The sequence below is a fragment of the Crassostrea angulata genome, chromosome 4 (genome assembly GCF_025612915.1).
Source record: "Crassostrea angulata isolate pt1a10 chromosome 4, ASM2561291v2, whole genome shotgun sequence".
In the NCBI taxonomy this organism is placed as follows: Eukaryota; Metazoa; Mollusca; class Bivalvia; order Ostreida; family Ostreidae; genus Magallana; species Magallana angulata.
The window spans coordinates 42,160,561-42,180,063 of NC_069114.1; the positions used below are offsets into that span (position 1 = coordinate 42,160,561).

A 19,503-nucleotide genomic window follows, 5' to 3' on the forward strand; every position below is an offset into this window, starting at 1 on the left:
AGACTTACCAGTACACTTATTAAGCCTTTTCATGGCGCATGAGCATAAATATAAAAGTCATCACACGTTATGAATATATAGTTATCATTTAAGATGAAATGAAATGTTTTTTTACTTACACAACCAATTTGACAATCATGTACTTATGAAAAATAATTGTGAAATCATATCTATTTGTTAATAAAAAAAAACCACTTTCCGGCACTATATTTTTAGTCCCTGAAGTCGCTAAATAATATGTTAATATAGCTGTTCCCTGACAAAGAGTTTATATAATGGCTATTATTAAAGCAATGCTACACAAATATATAACTTCATAAGGAATAAGGAATCATTCTTTGGGTATTATGCCCGAAGGGCTTTATGATAGATTTGTTCATGCCCCAACCGAAATTAACATCTCATAATACTTAAAGAATGATTCCTTATTATTTACTTATATTTATATAATTTTATTCCATCGTACAATTAAATATCTAAATATAAATAAGCAAACCCCGCTGGCGCCTCAATTTGGCTTTGTTTGAAGTTTAGGTTTTACAGTACAAAATTGACACGTAGTGTTATCACAGGCAAATTTAAGACACTGGAAAATGTAAATATATACAAATAAACATCAATATGAATATAAATATAAGCACTAAATGCTTATTTTTTTATGTCGTCGGTCCTATAACACACCAAGGATGTGCAGACAAATTATCATTCTGTGCCAACACCCAGTATTCAATTTGTCTACACAGCCTTGGTGTGTTATTGGACCGACGATATCCAAAAATAAGCATTCAATGCTTTAATTAATAAAAAAAAAAAAAACCAGCAGTAATTGCTTTACTGCTGTATATTATTTAGTGACAAATTAAAATCACTTATATAATCCAATTGAGCACAGTCAACAGTGATCAAGCAAATTTAGAACACCTCATCTTCTTCCATGTTAAAGTCAATTAATTGGGCACAAAGAATGATGATAACCGATACTGAAACAGTTTTGAAATTCCTGATCTATTTTAAGTCCAGTGTACAAAAATGAAATACATGTATATTCACCTTTAAGGTCACGTGGAGAGAGTGTTTTTTTTTGCCCGATTTGGGGCGGAAATTTGGCTCCAGTCCCAATTGGAAGTTTCCTAATACTTTCCAAATTTTGGACCCCAAATTCCCAATTGTAATTTTTAAAAAAAAATTAGTATGAGTTGTTCAAAATTTTCAAGAATGACTAACCAGAATAATAATAAAATTTCAAGAATCTTATAAAAAGAGGCATTGTGTTTTAATTAAATGATAAAAATATAAATTTCATTAAAATTAATAAAAATGAATTTTCCCAAATTTTTTTGTTTTGTCACTAATACTCACTATTTTTCCCAACTGAAAGGGCCTCAACCCCCAGTCCCAAATTGTTGAAAAAAAACACTAGCTGGCAGATGAATACCAACTTTTTTATTTATTATTTTCTAAAATATTGATTATAAGTCATATAATAATTTGGGTTTCACAAACTAAAATAATTTACTCTCTAAACACTGAAAAATCAAAATCATTCCATGTATACAGGTTCTTAATGTACTTATAGAAAATCAAAGTATAGAAGAACTGACGGGAGTTGATTTTATCGATGTTTATTTATTCAGTATGTTATTTTGCAAGACAAGTGCAGGTAGTTTCTAATCTGTATTTGATTTACGTACATTTTTATAATATGAATATTTGGACTTTTTCAACACAAGAATGTTGATAAAACCCCATATGAATCATGTTAAGTAATATTTAAAGATAGAATTAATTTAATTCAATCAAACTATGTATAAGTGATAGATATATTTCGGGAAAATTTAGGGATCCAAGCAATATTGAACTCTCGTCTCGTTCAACCAAAAGCTCGGCTGTTGCCGTTAATCTCCGACAAGCAAGAGAGACTCTCTGTTTGTCGGAGATTTACGGAGACAGCCGATCGTCGAGTTGAACGAGACTATATTGAACTCTGGCGTAAGAATACATACGACTACAAAAAATATCTAAATTGCTCATAACATTGAAAATCTGGCTATTTTCAAGGTATTTATAAATAAGTTTCCTTGAAAAAAAAGCTTTAGCGTACATTATTTTAAATTTATCAATTATTTTCAAGAACTAAGTCTTGTCAGCGGCGATGATTTGTGCTTTGGTCCAAACACTGTTTCACTTTCGGTTTGTCAGAGTAACTGTGTAGGAGAGTTGATTAAAATCAACTGCCAATTAACAAATTTAAAAAAGCTATCACCACAGCTATTACTAAGTTATGTTTGAATGCGCTACATGTAGTTGTGGATTGGCTAATAAATGGTGAATATATATTTTAAACAAGAGGCCCATGGGGCCACATCGCTCACCTGAGCAACAATGGGCGTTCAAAAGATATTGTGCCATATGGTCCCTCGGTAGAAAAACAAAAAATAAATATTGTAAAGTATTCGAATTTTACACTTATTTTTGTATACATGTAATCTTTGACATTGTACCTTCATGAAATACTATTTTTTACCAGCATAAGAAAATTCTACGCAAGATATAAAACTAAACATTTGGTAGAGGTATACTGTTAAGTTGTTAACTTCCAAATCCCTATATTTCCGTTCTGCCCCCCTCCCCCCCCCCCCCCCCCCCCCCAGTTTGTAAAGCGATCAAAATATATGAGTGCATATAGGTACATTTTTTTCATCAACTACTCAGTACTTACTAGTTATTGTATTAAAAAAAAATAATAGTAATTGTTTTTTATTTTAAAAACCCTACATGTATAGATGTGAAGAAGAAAATTGTACCTCAATGTGCTCAAATTAAAAACATTCAAAAATTTTAGTTGTCTTCTCCATTACAATTAAATTACTGTTATTTACTTCGCGTACAAACCAGGATAATTTTCCGCTGTGATATTCTTAGGAATAGCGATAATTACTTTATCCCCGCAACAGAAATGTGTCAGAAATATGGAAACTGTTTTTAAGATGTCGTTTTTATATACTCGTGTCTGAAAAACTATCAAAATTGATGTAGATTTCACATTATTTATTGTATAAAGAGAGGGCCCCAGAGAGTAGATATATACAGAATATTCTTTTATTTTGTTTGTACAAGTATTTAACATACTCTAATTCATAGAGATTTTCTAATGTTCAACCAAAATTTCAGCGTCAATTGTAGAATTATAAGCAAGATACAGAGCTCGCAGTTCGCCTAGGTTTGATTCATATTTTGTTCACATGAGTTTATTACATTCAGTTATGATTTTTAACTTGGTATTTCCTATTCAGCATTTAAACTGGAAAAAAAAGAATGGCCTAAGATTTTATATTCTTTTATTCACTCAAGACCAGTTCACTGGTATTTGAGGTTCAAAATCAGTTTATACAAATGTACACAAACACAGTGAAGGATCACATGTACAGTAGGAGTAATAATGACGAAAAATGTTAAGTTTACAATACAATAAGTTGTTAAAGTTGGTTTCTGAACGAACATACTTTGAAAATTTTCCTAATAAATATTGACAAATTTTTTACTTTTTTAATCTTTAGTTTTTAAGATCTGTGTACAAACATAGAATTGTGAGCAAATCTCTGTATCTTGCTTATAATTTGAAGCTTAACACTCAAATATGGTTAGTAAATAGAAATTGAAAACAATTAAACACAAGAAACATTCACTATAACAAATAAAGAACACAATTTATTTTTTCGAAATGAATCATATATATACATGTATATACCTACACATTTCCGTCAGCAATGTCAAACTTTATTTAAACTGAATAAACTCGAGAAAATGCCGAGCATCGCAACAAAACCTATTGCATTAATCTACCATTACGCAAAAGATAATGCCGATCGAATTACCGATAGAATGAATTGTATTACATTATTTTTTGATACATCAGATTTTGCTTAATTTGCGCAGGTAAACAGTTGACTGTTTGATTTACCAAAGTCTCTGTTTGATTTGATACGTAAAAATCACGAAAGAATACAGACGATAGTCCCCAGGGTACAAGCAGAAAAATGAAAACGAAACGAAAATCGGAACAAGCTAACACCAATGTCATGTGTGAAAACTGTCAACGCATTGAAATATTTAGCCTCAATTTACTTCACAAAATCGGCAACAATATATTTTGCATGTTTCAAAAATTTCCCTTCATACGCGAACTGTTGCACAACAAGCAATTCATCATAGTCAGATCGACCCTTTTTTGTATAATGTCATGGCTGCTTTAAACAAAGAACCTCGTTTTCGAAAGTATGGAATACGAGTCTAGGTAAAATGGGTATGCAAACCCGGGCCGTGGCAAAATAAAAGCCAAGGCAGATCGACAATTGTCAATTCCAAATACGCATTATTTTGCAGCAATATTTACAGCGAATACAAATATACTAGTCCATCAAATATCCTGAAATTTTAATGAGATTGGCAGATTAATAACTGCCAATCTTTGTTTTGCCCATACCAAGTCTTGCCTACCCATTTTACCGGATGCCGGATTACCGGATGCCGAACCCGAAGCTATTAAACTGATTGAAACACGCATTTCCTTTATTATTATTTTCGTAATAACTCAGATTTGAACCAGAATTAGCACTTAATTTTTGCAATTTATATTTTCCTTCCCATAAGGATAATTTATGCTAAACTACGTTGAATTGGAATCAGTAGTTCTTGAGAAGAAGATTTTTAAAAATGCACCCCCCTTTTTCTACAGTTTCAAGGTTTTCTCCGCTTTGAATACAGATTGGACTTTTATTTTTGCAATTTATATTCGCCCGCACTTAAGGATGCTTTGTGCCAAATTTGGTTGAAATTGGATAAGCGGTTTTAGAGAAGAAGTTCAAAATGTAAAAAGTTTACAGACGGACAGACAGACAGACGGACAGACGGACGACGGACAAAATGTGATCAGAATAGCTCACTTGAGCTTTCAGCTCAGGTGAGCTAAAAACTGAGATAGTGTAGTCTGAAGGTACCTCTTGTACCATATTTTACACTAGGTTTTGAGAGAATAAATGAATTGAATGAATGAATTGAAGGTTGTCATTTATTGGAACAACAAGTAATCATTGGAAGATGTACCTGAAGAACCTCAAAGAAAGTCGTGAAAATACTACAGTTAGTATAAATACATGGACAATTAGTTCTCACCTTGAAAATGGCATTGATTTCCAAAAAGGATTCAAAAGTTGTGGCATAGAAATCTTGAACAACTTTCCAGTTTTTAGACTCCTTAGCAAGAAGAACATCTTCTCTTTAAAACAAACAAAACATAATTACTACCTGCTTAAAATATGAACAATATTACCTCAAGCATATAATCCGTTAACAAGTGAAAAGCTGTAAATGTGACAGCAAACCGGGTTTTCTTTGTTATCCAGTGAAATGGAGTACCCTATATGCAATATTTGGCCAAAAAATGACTAAGTTCAAAAGCTGGTATTTTTTTCATGAATTATCGGAAATCAAAATCCTAGCAATATGCATGCCTCTGATAAATGTACAATTGATCTGCAAAAGAACAACTTCCTATCTCTATTTTAGATTTCCTTGTAATTCATATAGTTATATTCGATTCACATGCATAACCTATTTGTAATGTTATATGAAATCAATACATATTATTTGAATGCAAGGAAAAACAAGCATTTTGCTGGTATTGCAATAGTCCTGCACCCACAATTTTAAAACAATTGTCATTTTTGAAAGGATGAACCTGATTACGTCAGTAGTTATAAAAAAAAACCCAGAGTTATTTGAAATTAACAATAAGAGCCTGATGATCATGGAATATGTTTATTATTGTAATATATTGGTTTTAATATCACGAGTTCATGATCAAAGAATTTTTTGTATATGAAGACATCACAAAAAGGATAGCTGTCAGCCTAAATTCATTTAAAAAGGACAAGTCAAGAAGATATTCAATGCGCATGAAACGAAAACCAATATGAATTGTACAGACATTCATGACAGACAATCTGACGTTTTGAAAATTAAAGTAGAATATAGATTCCTTGATCAAGTTCTTAGATATGAACATATTACTTGTGTATGAAATTAATTAAAAAGAAATTTTTTTAAAGAAAAAAATATGATTTGAAAAAGATATTGGATGTTTCTTTTTCTGAACAAAACCCCTGTCACTTCGAACTGTCAAATGAAATACGCCAAGAAAAAACTTTAAAAATATTAAGAGGTTAGAACATGTACGGAGATATAGTGATTGGGACTATTGTCTCATTTTAACATATCCATGGCATTCAAGATATCAATGTAAGAGTTATCCAGGCTCAACTGTATATCTATACTTACTTAAGCTGCTCGGCAGTCTTGGTCCGTACAGGGTACACAAGTTTGTTGTTATTGGCACTGGCAGTGATTTGACTTATACTAGAGTCGGCTTGTTGAGCCCATGTATTGACCCTCGTGTTATCTCCTTTGGTGGCTGTCGGTTTATCCTTCTCCGATGGTCTGGGACTGTGGGGGCCGTTCACATTATAAGATGGTGTTCGTTTTCCGCTCGGGGTCTGGGAGTGATTGATGGGGGGTAACTCTGTGTTCGGGGTTTTTGTGCTGGGCTCTGACAGGTTACTTGAGGCTTGTGAATTTGAGCGTGACTGAGGTCCAGCAGGCTTTGTTTTGCGGTTTGGACCCAAGTTTTGGAAAAAATTGGCAATGGAGCTCAGGGTTCCTCCTGATTTGTCTTTATCCTAAAATTTCAGGACAGTAATACAAATTAGTTTTTGAAATGTCTCATTTATGTTTTGTTTTATTTATTCAAGAGGCACAATAGGAAAAAGCATGACCCCATTTCTTTAAAAAAATTGGGTTTCCTTGTAATAAATGAAAGTGCTCATCATTGTTATATTAACTGTAAATAACTTTCAGTCTTTCATTGCAGCATTATCTAAGCCATTTCATATGAAACACATAGTGTGACAAAGCTTAGATATTTATAAAATTTATTATATGCAATCTGACTCAATATGCAATGCACAGAGTACAAATTTTAGCAAAATTTTACAGTTTTTACTAGTTTGACTTAGGTGCTTCTCTGGAGTTATAAATCACTATGGCTTTGTCAACCATATACATGCACCAACTTCTCTTTTAAATTAGTCATATTTTTATCTTTGATAAGACTTTAAAACGAACAAAGAACATTAATTTGAATTTGAACAAAGAACATTTGAATTAAAGGATGAAGTTTACATCAACTAGCTTGCAGTGAAAAAAAACTAATTGCCATTTGGATAACCAATTTTCCTTACCCACATAAATTTTCACTTGTGTCTAATGAGTGGGCAAGTGCTAAGTTTATAATTTCGATCTTTAAAGGATTACAAAACCATTTTCATATTACACATATTTATATTACAGCATCCAAAAATAGCAAGAGTTTTAATTCTAATAAAAGTATTTATATTGATATAACATGTAGTTTTTACCATATATTATCATGTCTCAATATCATTAATCTTAGTCTAACCATACTCGCATTAAAACTTAAATAATATTGAGAATATGTTGCAAGTAACAGATGAAAACATTTGCATGATTCCTTAACATTATAGTGCAATGAATACATAATTCATTGTGTATTCTCCTCAGCTTCATACAAATGCTAAATTAAGTAGTAATAGTATTGATTTAGAGTGCATGCATCTATCGGAGTAGCCGAGGGGGGCTATTGTACCTCATATACTTGTAAGCATGTCATTCTTGACCTAGCTTTATTATCATCCAGCGAAGATTAAAAAAATTGACTTCACAATAACTTTTCACACTTCTGCTTTAATATGCAAGATATACGACTTAATATACACTGTATTTAAAAACTAACACTACATTGATATGTCAAAATGGGTTCCAATTCTGCATGGTACCAATCTTAACTTAGTAAACTACAAAAGCCAGATTTGCAGATAAAATGGGGTATAAACATGCATGTATACTGTGGAATCATTAATTTTCGTGGGGGTGAATTTTCGTGGATTACTTAAATTTTACAGGTTTGTGGGGACGTAATTTCGTGTATTCTCTTAAACCTACAAAAGAATTATGACTTTATTACCCTATTTAATAATTCATGGAGGATGTTAATTTATGGATGAGAGGTACCCACGAATTCCACGAAAATTGAGCCACCACGAAATCTAACGATTCCACAGTAATATGAGACAGAGTTTTCCATTACTTAATTGTGATGGTATACATGCAGCCATGATCCTTTACCTCTTTTTCATTTCATTATAACTATCTCATTTTGAGTTTTCTTGACTTTTAACAGAAAATGAACAACTTGTTGAATAAATTCTATATACCGGTACCACCTTCAGTTTACAAATCATAGAAAAGTGTATTCTGTTGTTGAACATATCATATATAGAGGATATCTATATTGTGTGATTTTATATTTGCTTTATCCAACAAGTTGAAATGGTGTATATATTTGCGAGGCTTGCCGAGCGAATATAACCATTTCAACGAGTTGGATAAAGCAAATATAAATTCACACAATTATAGATGTTCTATTTATCTCATACAATTTGATTTATATTATGAAGCTTTTGAGACAGTCCCTTATATGACCCGAATTGATTTTTTTCAAAGATTAAAAACGATGATGCAACGTTGTGTTACCCGGTTATTGTGACCTTGCGCAATACAATTTAGTACGTCATTTCTGAGATAAATCTAACTGTTTTAATGTAAAGCATCACTGAAATAAACCTTGAAATGATATTTTAGCTCTGAATAATTTTTCTTAGAGCTTATTCATTTGATTAAATGGAAATACTGATCAGAAGATTTTATCAAGTTTGTTGACATACACAAGTTGCGAATGCACGTTAGTTTGAATTGACTCGAACAAGGAACAGTTGTTGATGTTTTATAACACAAACACCAGCCCAATGATTAGGGATTGAAAAAGGTGAATAAGGATGCTTACTGGTGGTGGAATAAAAGTCTTATGAAACATTTCGGTAAGTTCTTGTATATAAGCACAACCAGTACGCTCTGTTTTCATCTCGTCGTCAGGATGAACTCGTTGATAGTTAACGTAATTTGCAATTTTATAAACTACACAAAGCAAATTGAAAGTTTGAATGGGGCTAAACTTATCAAAAATCTTGACAAACAAGAAAAAAAGGTCTTTTGGCTACTGTTATGTATAACTTTGTAAAAAGAGTTGGGGGGAGGACAGGCCCTAGCTCATCTATCTTGTAAAGTTGAGGACTGTAACTAAAAAGGAATAGCCTTTGGATATTTTGCATTGCAAACAACATAAAACTACCCATAAGATAACATTGAAAAATTGTGGGATGTCTTCTAAAAATTTCGGAATAAAAAAGCCTTCAGATTTTCCCATTATACTTATAATCACTGTACTTCTTGTCAAAATCATTCTCAAGGAATCAATAGATTACATGCCAATGAAAAAATTATTAATCTTGGATTCCAAATGGAGAAAGATGCAAACATTTCCCATTTTGAATCTCTGTTTGCTTTTACATTCGGTAAAATTCTGTGAAATTCTCTGGGTAAAAGTTGATGTATCAATTAAGAATCTATGATTTTTTCACTTTCATCGATTTAAGTTGTACGTACTTCATTGACAAGTATGTTTTTTTTAATTAAAAATCATCAGAAAGTGGTGGAACCAATAACCTGAGACAAACATGAATAAGAAAATTACATTTTATCCACTTTTAATTAAGTCTTAATTTTAAAATTGATCACTTTCCAACGGTATTTCAAGATCAATAAATAAAGAAAATTGCTTCAGAAATGAAATGTCCTTATCAAGCTTATGCTTCTGTAGTATATACATGATATTCATTGCAAAATTTGTACCTGTACTACCACCTGCACATGTACTACACCTGTAATCCAAATTAAGAAAAATTTACCTCATCTCTGTCCTTGATTTCATTTGGCGACTGTTTCTCTCTGTTCACTCTTCGAATTTGTCGAAGTTCATCCACAGCCGAGTCTCGATCATAAAAATTTCCACATTTTGGACAAATAATTCTCTTATTCCCTCTGTTTTGTGACACAGAATGATCGCATGTTGGACAAGTGATCAAATTGCTGGATTCCATACAATCCGTTGCCGCCATAGGAAAAACATAAGCTTCAAATAATCACTATCGATGTTGACATTTTGTTCTACTTATTGCCTGAATCAACACCTGTATACCTATTGATTTGATGGTTGAGTGTGAACTGATCATCTGCAGTGCCGTTGGTTTACGTTGGAGACTATCATTCCGAATGGATTTCGACAAAACGAAAGATGAAGGATAAAGGATGATCTTATTAAATTGTTTACGCTTTTATTAAAATTCTTTCCTGTTTTTCATATATGGATTAATAAATGTACGTTCTTAAAGAAGATAAATGCGTCATTATTATAATTAAAATCGAATAATCGTTATTCTAAAAAGGTTCTGCATGAGCTTTCGGTTTTACTTTCATTTTGGAAGCATGGCTGCTTCGATTGTAAAACGAGTCAGTCGAGTGAAAAAATTAAACGTTTCTCATATTTCAGCCAGATATAAATTGTTAACTGGATTCAGACATTTTTCAACATCAAAACAATGGGTATGTGAATATTTTTTGCATCAGCTTCTCTTTACAACAACTGTATGCCAACAGTTGCATCATGCATAAAGTAAGGTCGTTGGTACCCCCTTAAAAAAACTCAAACCCAACGACAGTTAATGATATAAGCTTTGATGTCCATGTTTGTTTCAATAGCCAAAGTAAACGCTAGTACCCCTCTCTCTCTCTCTCTCTCTCTCTCTCTCTCTCTCTCTCTCTCTCTCTCTCTCTCTCTCTCCAAACACAAATTTCATTAATAGTCTATATAATGTGGCGTACATAATGTTCCGACTTACGATTTGAACGTGCATTCCTATGTGCAGACATTATGCAATAAATTTTCGCGTCGGACATGATACGATCTTTTCGAATTTTTGATGGACATACGTTTAAACGTTTGGAGATAGTGTGTAAATTTATGTATATTGTTTAATACGATCAATGTAAATTACAAAAGAAAGTGTATACATGCATATAATTCTCATTCTGAAAATAATTTCAGATCAATAAATGGCAAACATAATATTACACAATGGGATAGCAAATATTATATTTAGAAATAATAAATAGAGAGAGTAGTGTGTTCAAAACTGGTGGCGGACATTAGCCCATACATTTTCCAAAAAACAATACTGACATTGTTAGCGATGTGCATGCATTTAATACAATTTCTCTGAACTTTGAAGGCGGCGGACATATGGTAATGACTTTTGGGGGAATATACGGAATTTTTGTAAAGGCGGACATAACGTGATGATTTTTTCGAAAAAGTGGCGCACATTTCGTGATGGCGGAGATAACGTGACGAATTTTTCAAAAAGGTGGCGTACATTACGTGATGGCGGACATAACGTGACGAATTTTTAAAAAAAAGTGGCTGACATTTCGTGATGGCGGAGATAACGTGACGATTTTTTCAAAAAAGTGGCGGACATATCGTGACGGCGGACATGACGTGACGGCGGACATAACGTGATGATTTTTTCGAAAAAGTGGCGCACATTTCGTGATGGCGGAGATAACGTGACGAATTTTTCAAAAAGGTGGCGTACATTACGTGATGGCGGACATAACGTGACGAATTTTAAAAAAAAAGTGGCTGACATTTCGTGATGGCGGACATAACGTGACGATTTTTTCAAAAAAGTGGCGGACATATCGTGACGGCGGACATGACGTGACGGCGGACATAACATGACTCAACAGTAACAATTAGAGAACAAGTTTGTTTCGGGGTGCTTTTTATAGCATTTTTCTTTCCTGCTAAGAGGAGACCGAGTGATTAAAGCAATGACATTTTTGGGGTAACAATAAAGAAAAAAGATTTGGGGGGAATTTTTTGTGGCATTTTTCTTTATTCCGTTCCCGCTTAGACGGGACCAAGTGCAACAAATAAAAGCTTAATTGAACACAAAAAAATATAAAACAGCAATTAACTTGGAAAAATCAGAATGATGTATTTTTGCAGAATAAAGCACTAGTGTTAGGCATGTATGAGAATGAATCTACAGACTCCATTGATTTTACTGGAACAGCAAGAAAATTTGATGAAAAGGCAGATGGAAAAATTTCACAGCTGTTGCTAACGTAAGTTAAGTTCTTGTTTAAAGTAAATCTAACACATATGTTGAAATATGTGGAAGCAATATAATAACAATTTCAGAGTACTGTAATACAGCAGACTGGTGAAGCAATATTTAAAAAGGGGAATAATTTAAGTTCCCCTTTTTAGCTCACCTGAACCAAAGGCTCAAGTGAGCTTTTCTGATCACAATTTGTCAGTTGTCGTCGTTCGCATCGTTGTCGTTGTTGTAAACTTTTCACATTTTTTTTCATCTTCTTTCAAGAACTGCTGGGCAGATTTCAACCAAATTTGGCACAAAGCACCACTTGGTGAAAGGGATTCAAGTTTGTTCAAATGAAGGGCCACGCCCTCTTTAAAGGGGAAATAATTGAGAATTATTGAAAATTTGTTGGTATTTTTCAAAAATCTTCTTCTCAAAAACTATTTGGCCTGAAAAGCTTAAACTTGTGTGGAGGCATTCTCATGTAGTGTAGATTCAAGTTTGTTCAAATCATGGTTCCCGGGGGTTGTGAGGGGCCACAAGAGGGGGATCAAGTTTTACATAGGAATATATAGAGAAAATCTTTAAAAATCTTCTTCTCAAAAACTATCAGGCCAGAAAAGCTCAAATTAAAATGGGAGCATCTTCAGATAGCGTAGATTCAAGTTTGTTCAAATCATGGTCCCTGGGGGTAGGGTGGGGCCACAATAGGGGGATCAAGTTTTACATTCATTTGGAATATATAGAGAAAATCTTTAAAAATCTTCTTCTCAAAAACCATTAGACCAGAAGAGCTCAAATTAAAGTGGAAGCATCCTCAGGTAGTGTAGATTCAAGTTCGTTCAAATCATGGTCCCCGGGGGTAGGGTGGGGCCCCAATAGGGGGGTCATGTTTTACATAGGAATATATAGAGAAAATCTTTAAAAATCTTCTTCTCAAAAACTATTAGGCCAGGAAAGTTCAAATTTAAGTTGAAGCATCCTCAGATAGTGTAGATTCAACTTTGTTCAATTAATGGTCCCTATGGGTAGGGTGGGGCCACAATAGGGGGATCAAGTTTTACATAGGAATATATAGAGAACATCTTTTAAAATCTTCTTATCAAAAACTATTAGACCAGGAAAGATCAAATTAAAATGGAAGCATCCCCAGGTAGCGTAGAAATCATGGTCCCTGTGGGTAGGGTTGGACCACAATAGGGGGATCAAGTTTTACATTGGAATATATAGAGAAAATCTTTAAAAATCTTCTTCTCAAAACAATTAGGCCAGGAAAGCCCAAAATTGAGTGGAAGCATCCCCAGATCGTATAGATTCAAGTTTGTTTAAATGATAGTCCAGGGGTAGGGTGAGGCCACAATGGGGGATGAATTTTTACATAGATATATAGATTAAATCTTTAAAAATCTTCTTTTTAAAGACTATTTGGCCAGAAAAGCTTAAACTTGTGTAGAGGCATCCTCGAGTAGTGTATATTCAAGTTTGCAAAATCACAGTCCCTAGTGGTAGGGCAGGGCCATGATGGCAGTTTGAATTTTTACATAGGAATTTATGGAGAAAATCTTTAAAAATATTCTGAGAAAGTTATCGGTCCAAAACTCAGTACATAGTGTGAAAGCACAGGTTATGCAGATTTAAGTTTGATGAAACCATGATTCCCTAGAGAAAGTGGGGCACGAAATGGGGGGGGGGGGGGTATATAGGAATAGAGAAAAATCTACTTACAGGTACAACAACAAAAGGGGCTTGGTATTTACCAAAGAAGAGGTGGATAAAAATTGGCAGATTTTCATTTTTTTTTAGCAAGATCTACTGTACTTAGTTGTCAAGATATTTGATACTGTAATGCTAATTTGATCAGAATTAAGGCAATTGTTGTTCAGGTGAGCGATGTGGCCCCTGGGCCTCTTATTTATTTTAAATTTGATCCAGAAAAATTGGTTATTCCATATTCAAATAAAAGTAATCAGTGCAACAGTAATTTATCTGATTTGACAATGCCTGAAAAACTAACAAATTAAATTAATTTTACCATTTCTGAAAATATCTAATTTTTTTTATTACAGAGTAAAGAAGCCACTAAAATGTGGAAAAACAAGGACACTACATGCAGTAGACCCAGAGTTTTCCTCAGTGTTAGTGACCTGCATTGGAAAAAGAGGAGAGGGTTATGATGAACTGGAGACAGTGGACAAAGGGAGAGAATCCATTAGAGCTGCAGTGGCAAGTTAGTCACAAGAATTTGATCGAAAATTAATGTAGAAATCTGCTAAATAATAAACATTTGAAAGATTTTTTTTTCCAGGGACAATTGAATTTATGAAGTTAAGACATGTCTTCATTTAGGATATAATGTATTCTGATAATTTTATTTCTTGACATTGATCACATAAGTTTTGAGTACCTTTGATTGCTTATCATTATGACTGATTTACCTAGCAGTATTAAATATGATCAGATAACTGAGTATGAAATTTAATATATTTGAGTATAGAAGTAAAATGTACATTGAAGTTCAAATTTTCAAAATTTTAGAAGCAGTTCTACAGTTAAGAGAGCTAGGTGAAAATGAAATTGAAGTAGACTCTTGCGGGGACACTGAAGGTTTGTATAGACATCAATATTTTAGAGAACAAAAGGACTATTTATGTGCAACCACTTTTGCTGAGCACATTTAAAGAGAATGGGGAAAATTGTATAAATGCGACAAGAAACACTCTACACCTGTAATCTCTATTCCATAGCTTCTGCAGAGGGATGTCATCTAGCGTTGTTCTCTTATGATGACCTGAAGGCCGAGAAAAGTCGAAAGCCAGCAGTCAGGATTTCTTGTGCAACACGCTACAGCCAAGACAAGTAAGGAAAGGGTCAACTAAAGAATTACTGGTAACAGTATTCATGGGACTCAATTTTAAAAATTCTAAATTATAGAATTGGTCTAATGTTCGTTAAGATTTTTTATGTCGTCGTCAAACATATAATTAGCACCGTGAGCATATAGCTCTCATGCTTAAATTTCTTCTCTAATGAAGCATGATTCCTACACTTTTGACTTTTTGCTCATTTATGCATTCATCAAACAAAAGAACTCTTTATGTGCAATTAAAGCAAAGCAGTATCCAGTTGTTGCTTATTTTTTTTTTGTAATTTAAATGCACAGAAACAGCATGGAAAAAGAATGGAGAAAGGGAGCAATTTTAGCAGAGGGCCAGAATCTCTCAAGGCGACTGATGGAAATGCCAGCTAATCTTCTTACACCCACAAAATTTGCAGAGATCATCAAAGAACAACTGGCTGACAAGTGTGAAGTTCTGGTCAGGTAATCTCTGTCAAATCAAAAGTCTTAATGGCAAAGGGTATGGCGGTCGCCCGCTTGGACACGTGGGTTTCTCAGGGTACTCCAGCCTCTTCACGCTATCATCCATGCCAGCGAGAGATATGAATATAAGTTGTAGAACTTGTTTATCAATCGTTGTAAAATAAATAAAGTTCAGTTCAGTTCAATAGCCATATAGACATGAAATAGAAATCTAACTCAAATTTAACACCCAGGATCGCACTTATAAAAAAGAGGATTTCAATTGAACTATATTACACATATTACTCATTTATAATGAAAACCTTGGAATGTGTTAATTATTTTTTCTTCAATGTTTTAGGGATAAAGACTGGGCGGAGTCAATGAAGATGGGATCATTTTTATCAGTAGCTAGAGGATCGGTAGAACCTCCTGTATTCTTGGAAATTGAGTATAAAGGGAGACAATCGGACAGCCCTCTGGCTCTAGTTGGGAAAGGAGTCACTTTTGATACGTAAGACTTAAATATAAAAGTACACGTATTTACATCTTCACATTTATTTTGCAAAACAAATGTGAAGATGTAAAACTCTTGAATTCCAATTACTACAGATAAACAACCTATATGTTGTTTAGCTGTAGTAATTGGAATTCAAGAGTTCAATACTAGTACTATTCATTAGTCTTTTGTAAATAGTAAGATAGCATAATCTTAAAATTACCTTATTGCATGGAGAATTATTTTCTGTTAATTCCACCACATGTAGTTTTGGTTAAAATTAAGAAAAAATACAAGAGAGTAAAAGTACTGTTACAAATATATTTAAACTGTTGCAATCTCACAGTACCTATATTACTTCTTAGCAAACAGAGTGACAAAGATTCATATTAACAGTAGTTTTGAAATTAACATCGTATCTGAACTTGATATGCAAGTACGGCATTTCTTTGACAGTGGAGGAATCTCTATCAAGCCTTCCCAGGGCATGGATGCCATGAGGGGGGACATGGGTGGGGCTGCCTGTGTGGCGGGCAGTCTCCTAAGTGTCAGTAAACTACAACTACCTGTTCATGTCAAAGGTCAGGCTCCACCTGCTTTATACTTGCAGGGTTGTCTCTAAAAATTGAAGAAGAAGGGAGAAATAAAAAAGTAGAAGGGGATCTGGAGGTCTAGCTTATAGCTAGATTGTGTTTGAAATGCAATAATAGCCAGGTAATTACGTCACATTAGGCGGGGAAATTCCCCGCCTCCCGGGTCTTAGAGACAACCCTGTACTTGTTTATATACAAAAGCAAGCATGTAATAAGAGATATATTATAACTTAATGTGCAGTCTTGTTTTGTCAGACACACAATTATTCGGGTACATTATGGTAAATGTACAAAATATGTACATTTCAACGCAGCTGTCTTATAATAGCACTAGATAAAACTATTATTTCATTTCATTCCTCATCATAATTTCTTCCTAAATGAAAGAATTAATGTCTGTTAACAGCATTTATACCATTATGTGAGAATATGCCAAGTGGCTCAGCAACTAAGCCTGGGGATGTAGTTACTGCAATGAATGGGAAAACAATACAGGTATCCTCTCTCTCTCTCTCTCTCTCTCTCTCTCTCTCTCTCTTGAATATATCAAATAAAAGTATTAGCTGGTTTTTAAATACATATACATTTAAAGTTAAAATGCAATTGCTATGATTCCACAATATCTACCTTTACCTATATACAGGTAGACAACACTGACGCAGAGGGACGACTTATTCTGGCTGATGCTCTGTGTTATAGTGAACAGTTCAACCCTTCCCTCATCCTAGACATGGCAACTCTAACAGGTAATTATAGACTTTCATTAGACATGAAGTATTCTTCTCATAGAAATGGGAAAAATGTAAACACAGCTGAAGTAAGTAGGAAGTAGCAAGTAAGATTATAAGTAAATAATCAGTCAGTATGAGGCATCTTTAACTAATCAAAAGTAAACCTTGCCGACGCGACATGTCATAGAATAACAACTCGTGGATGGCGGCAACTCATGGATATACTCAAATAAAAATCTTTTGAACACTTCACAGACATTTTTCCATACTTAGTTTAGACATCTTAATATTTAGTATACCGTAAATAATGCATACACATTTACTAAAATGTTGACAGGTGCAATAGATGTTGCTCTCGGGGCAGGTGCTGCTGGTGTTTTCACAAACTCAGAAAACATGTGGAACAAACTGCAAAAGGTAATGTCCATCAAACTACCGCAATTTATATTATATCTGGAAATATTTTCTTTGAGTTATTTATTTGCACATGTGTAATTGTATTAGACTTCTGGGTATAGTTATCAACTAATAGATTTTGGGTACTACAATGTTAGCTGATGGGACCAAGAAAAAATGAAATGAAAATGAAAGTGGTTAAGACATCAAACTCATTACATACCACATATCAGGATATCAAAATAGTTTGACTGCACTCTATTTATACACACATTATTTGTTCATTTGTAATGACATCCAGGCCAGTGTAAGATCTGGGGACAGAGTGTGGAGGATGCCACTGTTCAATCATTACACAAAGAAAATAACAGAATGTCAACTAGCCGACCTTAACAACATTGGAGGGTCAAGGTCAGGCGGAGCCTGTACAGCAGCGGCCTTCCTCAAGGTTAGCAGTGATACTGAAGGTCATTTGTAATGCACGTTAATCCTTTGCTTTATCAGAAAGCCTTTGATATTTATTGATAAATGCATAGAAATTTATCTTGTGCATGTAATTAAAATCTAATTCAGTGCAACATACTAGTATACTGTTTTGGCTTAACTGAAGGTTTATAATGAAATCTTCATTATCTAAAATGTATTTTTGTATACCTTGTTTTATCAGAAAGCCTTATAACTGATAAATGCTTAAAAGTTTTTTGTCTAAATGTACTAGTAATAAAAATCTTATTCAAAGTCTATACTACTTTGGCAGGAATTTGTAAACAACAAAAACTGGCTTCATCTAGATATAGCTGGTGTAATGTCCAACAGTGGAGATGTAGCATATCTAGGGAAGGGCATGTCAGGTATGGAACATAACTGTTTGGGATTAGGGTGTTGTTGTGTCTTAATTTTAGAATAGACACTCCTTTTTTTTAACAACAATAATTTTTTGGAGATAATTTTAAAGAGTTTTGGCAGAAGTAATCTTTCTGATATGGATAAATGAAGTCTCTTTTTATTGTTTGCAGGACGACCAACTAGAACTGTGATAGAATTCATCAACCTGATGAGTAAAGAAACCAACAATTGATGAAATTATATTTCTATAGATGTCAGTTGTATTTAATTGTGTGATTCAAAGATGAACTTTGAGTTGTATCATGATATGATTCATGTTTGCATGTGTGTCAAAAATAAAAAATAATAATGATGCCTCTCAAAGTTTTATCTTAGTTTTAGACTGTATTAATCTCCTTCAGAAGGAGAGCTCTATATATAGCCCCTTTCACAGTTGTCGCAAGTTCAGGAGCGACAAAATAGTCTTGCGACCGAAAAAAATAGATATGGTTCGTAAACTGTTGCCAAAATAATTGCATTTGAAAAATTACTCATACGAAACTCGCGCGGTTGAGAGCGACCGTTGTGCGATGTAAACGCATTGTATAATGCAATTACTAGTAATCATGCATCTGGATGCGACTGCTGTACAGTATAAGCGAGTGTTGAAAGATTATGCAATAGGATCGCACGAATGACAAGATGATCGGACGATTGAACGTGCACCAATGCGATAGGTCGTGCGGCGCTCCCGTAAGCCAAAACCGTAAGTAGACGTGAAAATGTCACGGGGCGAAAATAACACTGTATCCAGTAAATACATGTACTAGTGGTAAAGAATGAAAACTGAACCCGATAAGTCTTGCAATGTCCGCAAGACGTTGCAAGATACATGAAACACGTTGGGCAACAGTTTCGTGGTCGCACAACAGACGCTCTCAACCGCTGCAATTTATCTTACGTT

General features: G+C 33.9%; 2 protein-coding genes across 3 annotated transcripts in view; one reads left to right on the forward strand and one right to left on the reverse strand.

The window, feature by feature from the left end:
• LOC128179413 (probable E3 ubiquitin-protein ligase HECTD2) overlaps positions 1–10,301 on the reverse strand; it is a 34,127-nt gene extending 23,826 nt beyond the window's left edge. For both annotated transcript variants that reach the window (XM_052846823.1, XM_052846821.1), the window contains exons 1-3: positions 9,939–10,301; positions 6,337–6,734; positions 5,173–5,275 (exon numbers count right to left, since the gene is read on the reverse strand). In XM_052846823.1, the coding sequence (XP_052702783.1) occupies positions 5,173–5,275; positions 6,337–6,734; positions 9,939–10,148 (711 nt within the window). In that variant the 5' untranslated portion in view covers positions 10,149–10,301. The remainder of the gene's footprint in view (positions 1–5,172; positions 5,276–6,336; positions 6,735–9,938) is intronic.
• A 181-nt stretch (positions 10,302–10,482) lies between these two features.
• On the forward strand, positions 10,483–18,913 carry LOC128181991 (cytosol aminopeptidase-like). The gene is made up of 14 exons (XM_052850577.1): positions 10,483–10,632; positions 12,101–12,219; positions 14,264–14,424; positions 14,733–14,801; positions 14,942–15,053; positions 15,358–15,516; positions 15,857–16,009; positions 16,451–16,575; positions 16,994–17,082; positions 17,231–17,333; positions 17,656–17,735; positions 18,016–18,162; positions 18,472–18,565; positions 18,731–18,913. Exons 1-14 carry the CDS (start codon positions 10,483–10,485, stop codon positions 18,790–18,792), a joined length of 1,623 nt encoding a protein of 540 aa, XP_052706537.1. The 3' UTR covers positions 18,793–18,913.
• The last annotated feature ends 590 nt before the right edge of the window (positions 18,914–19,503 follow it).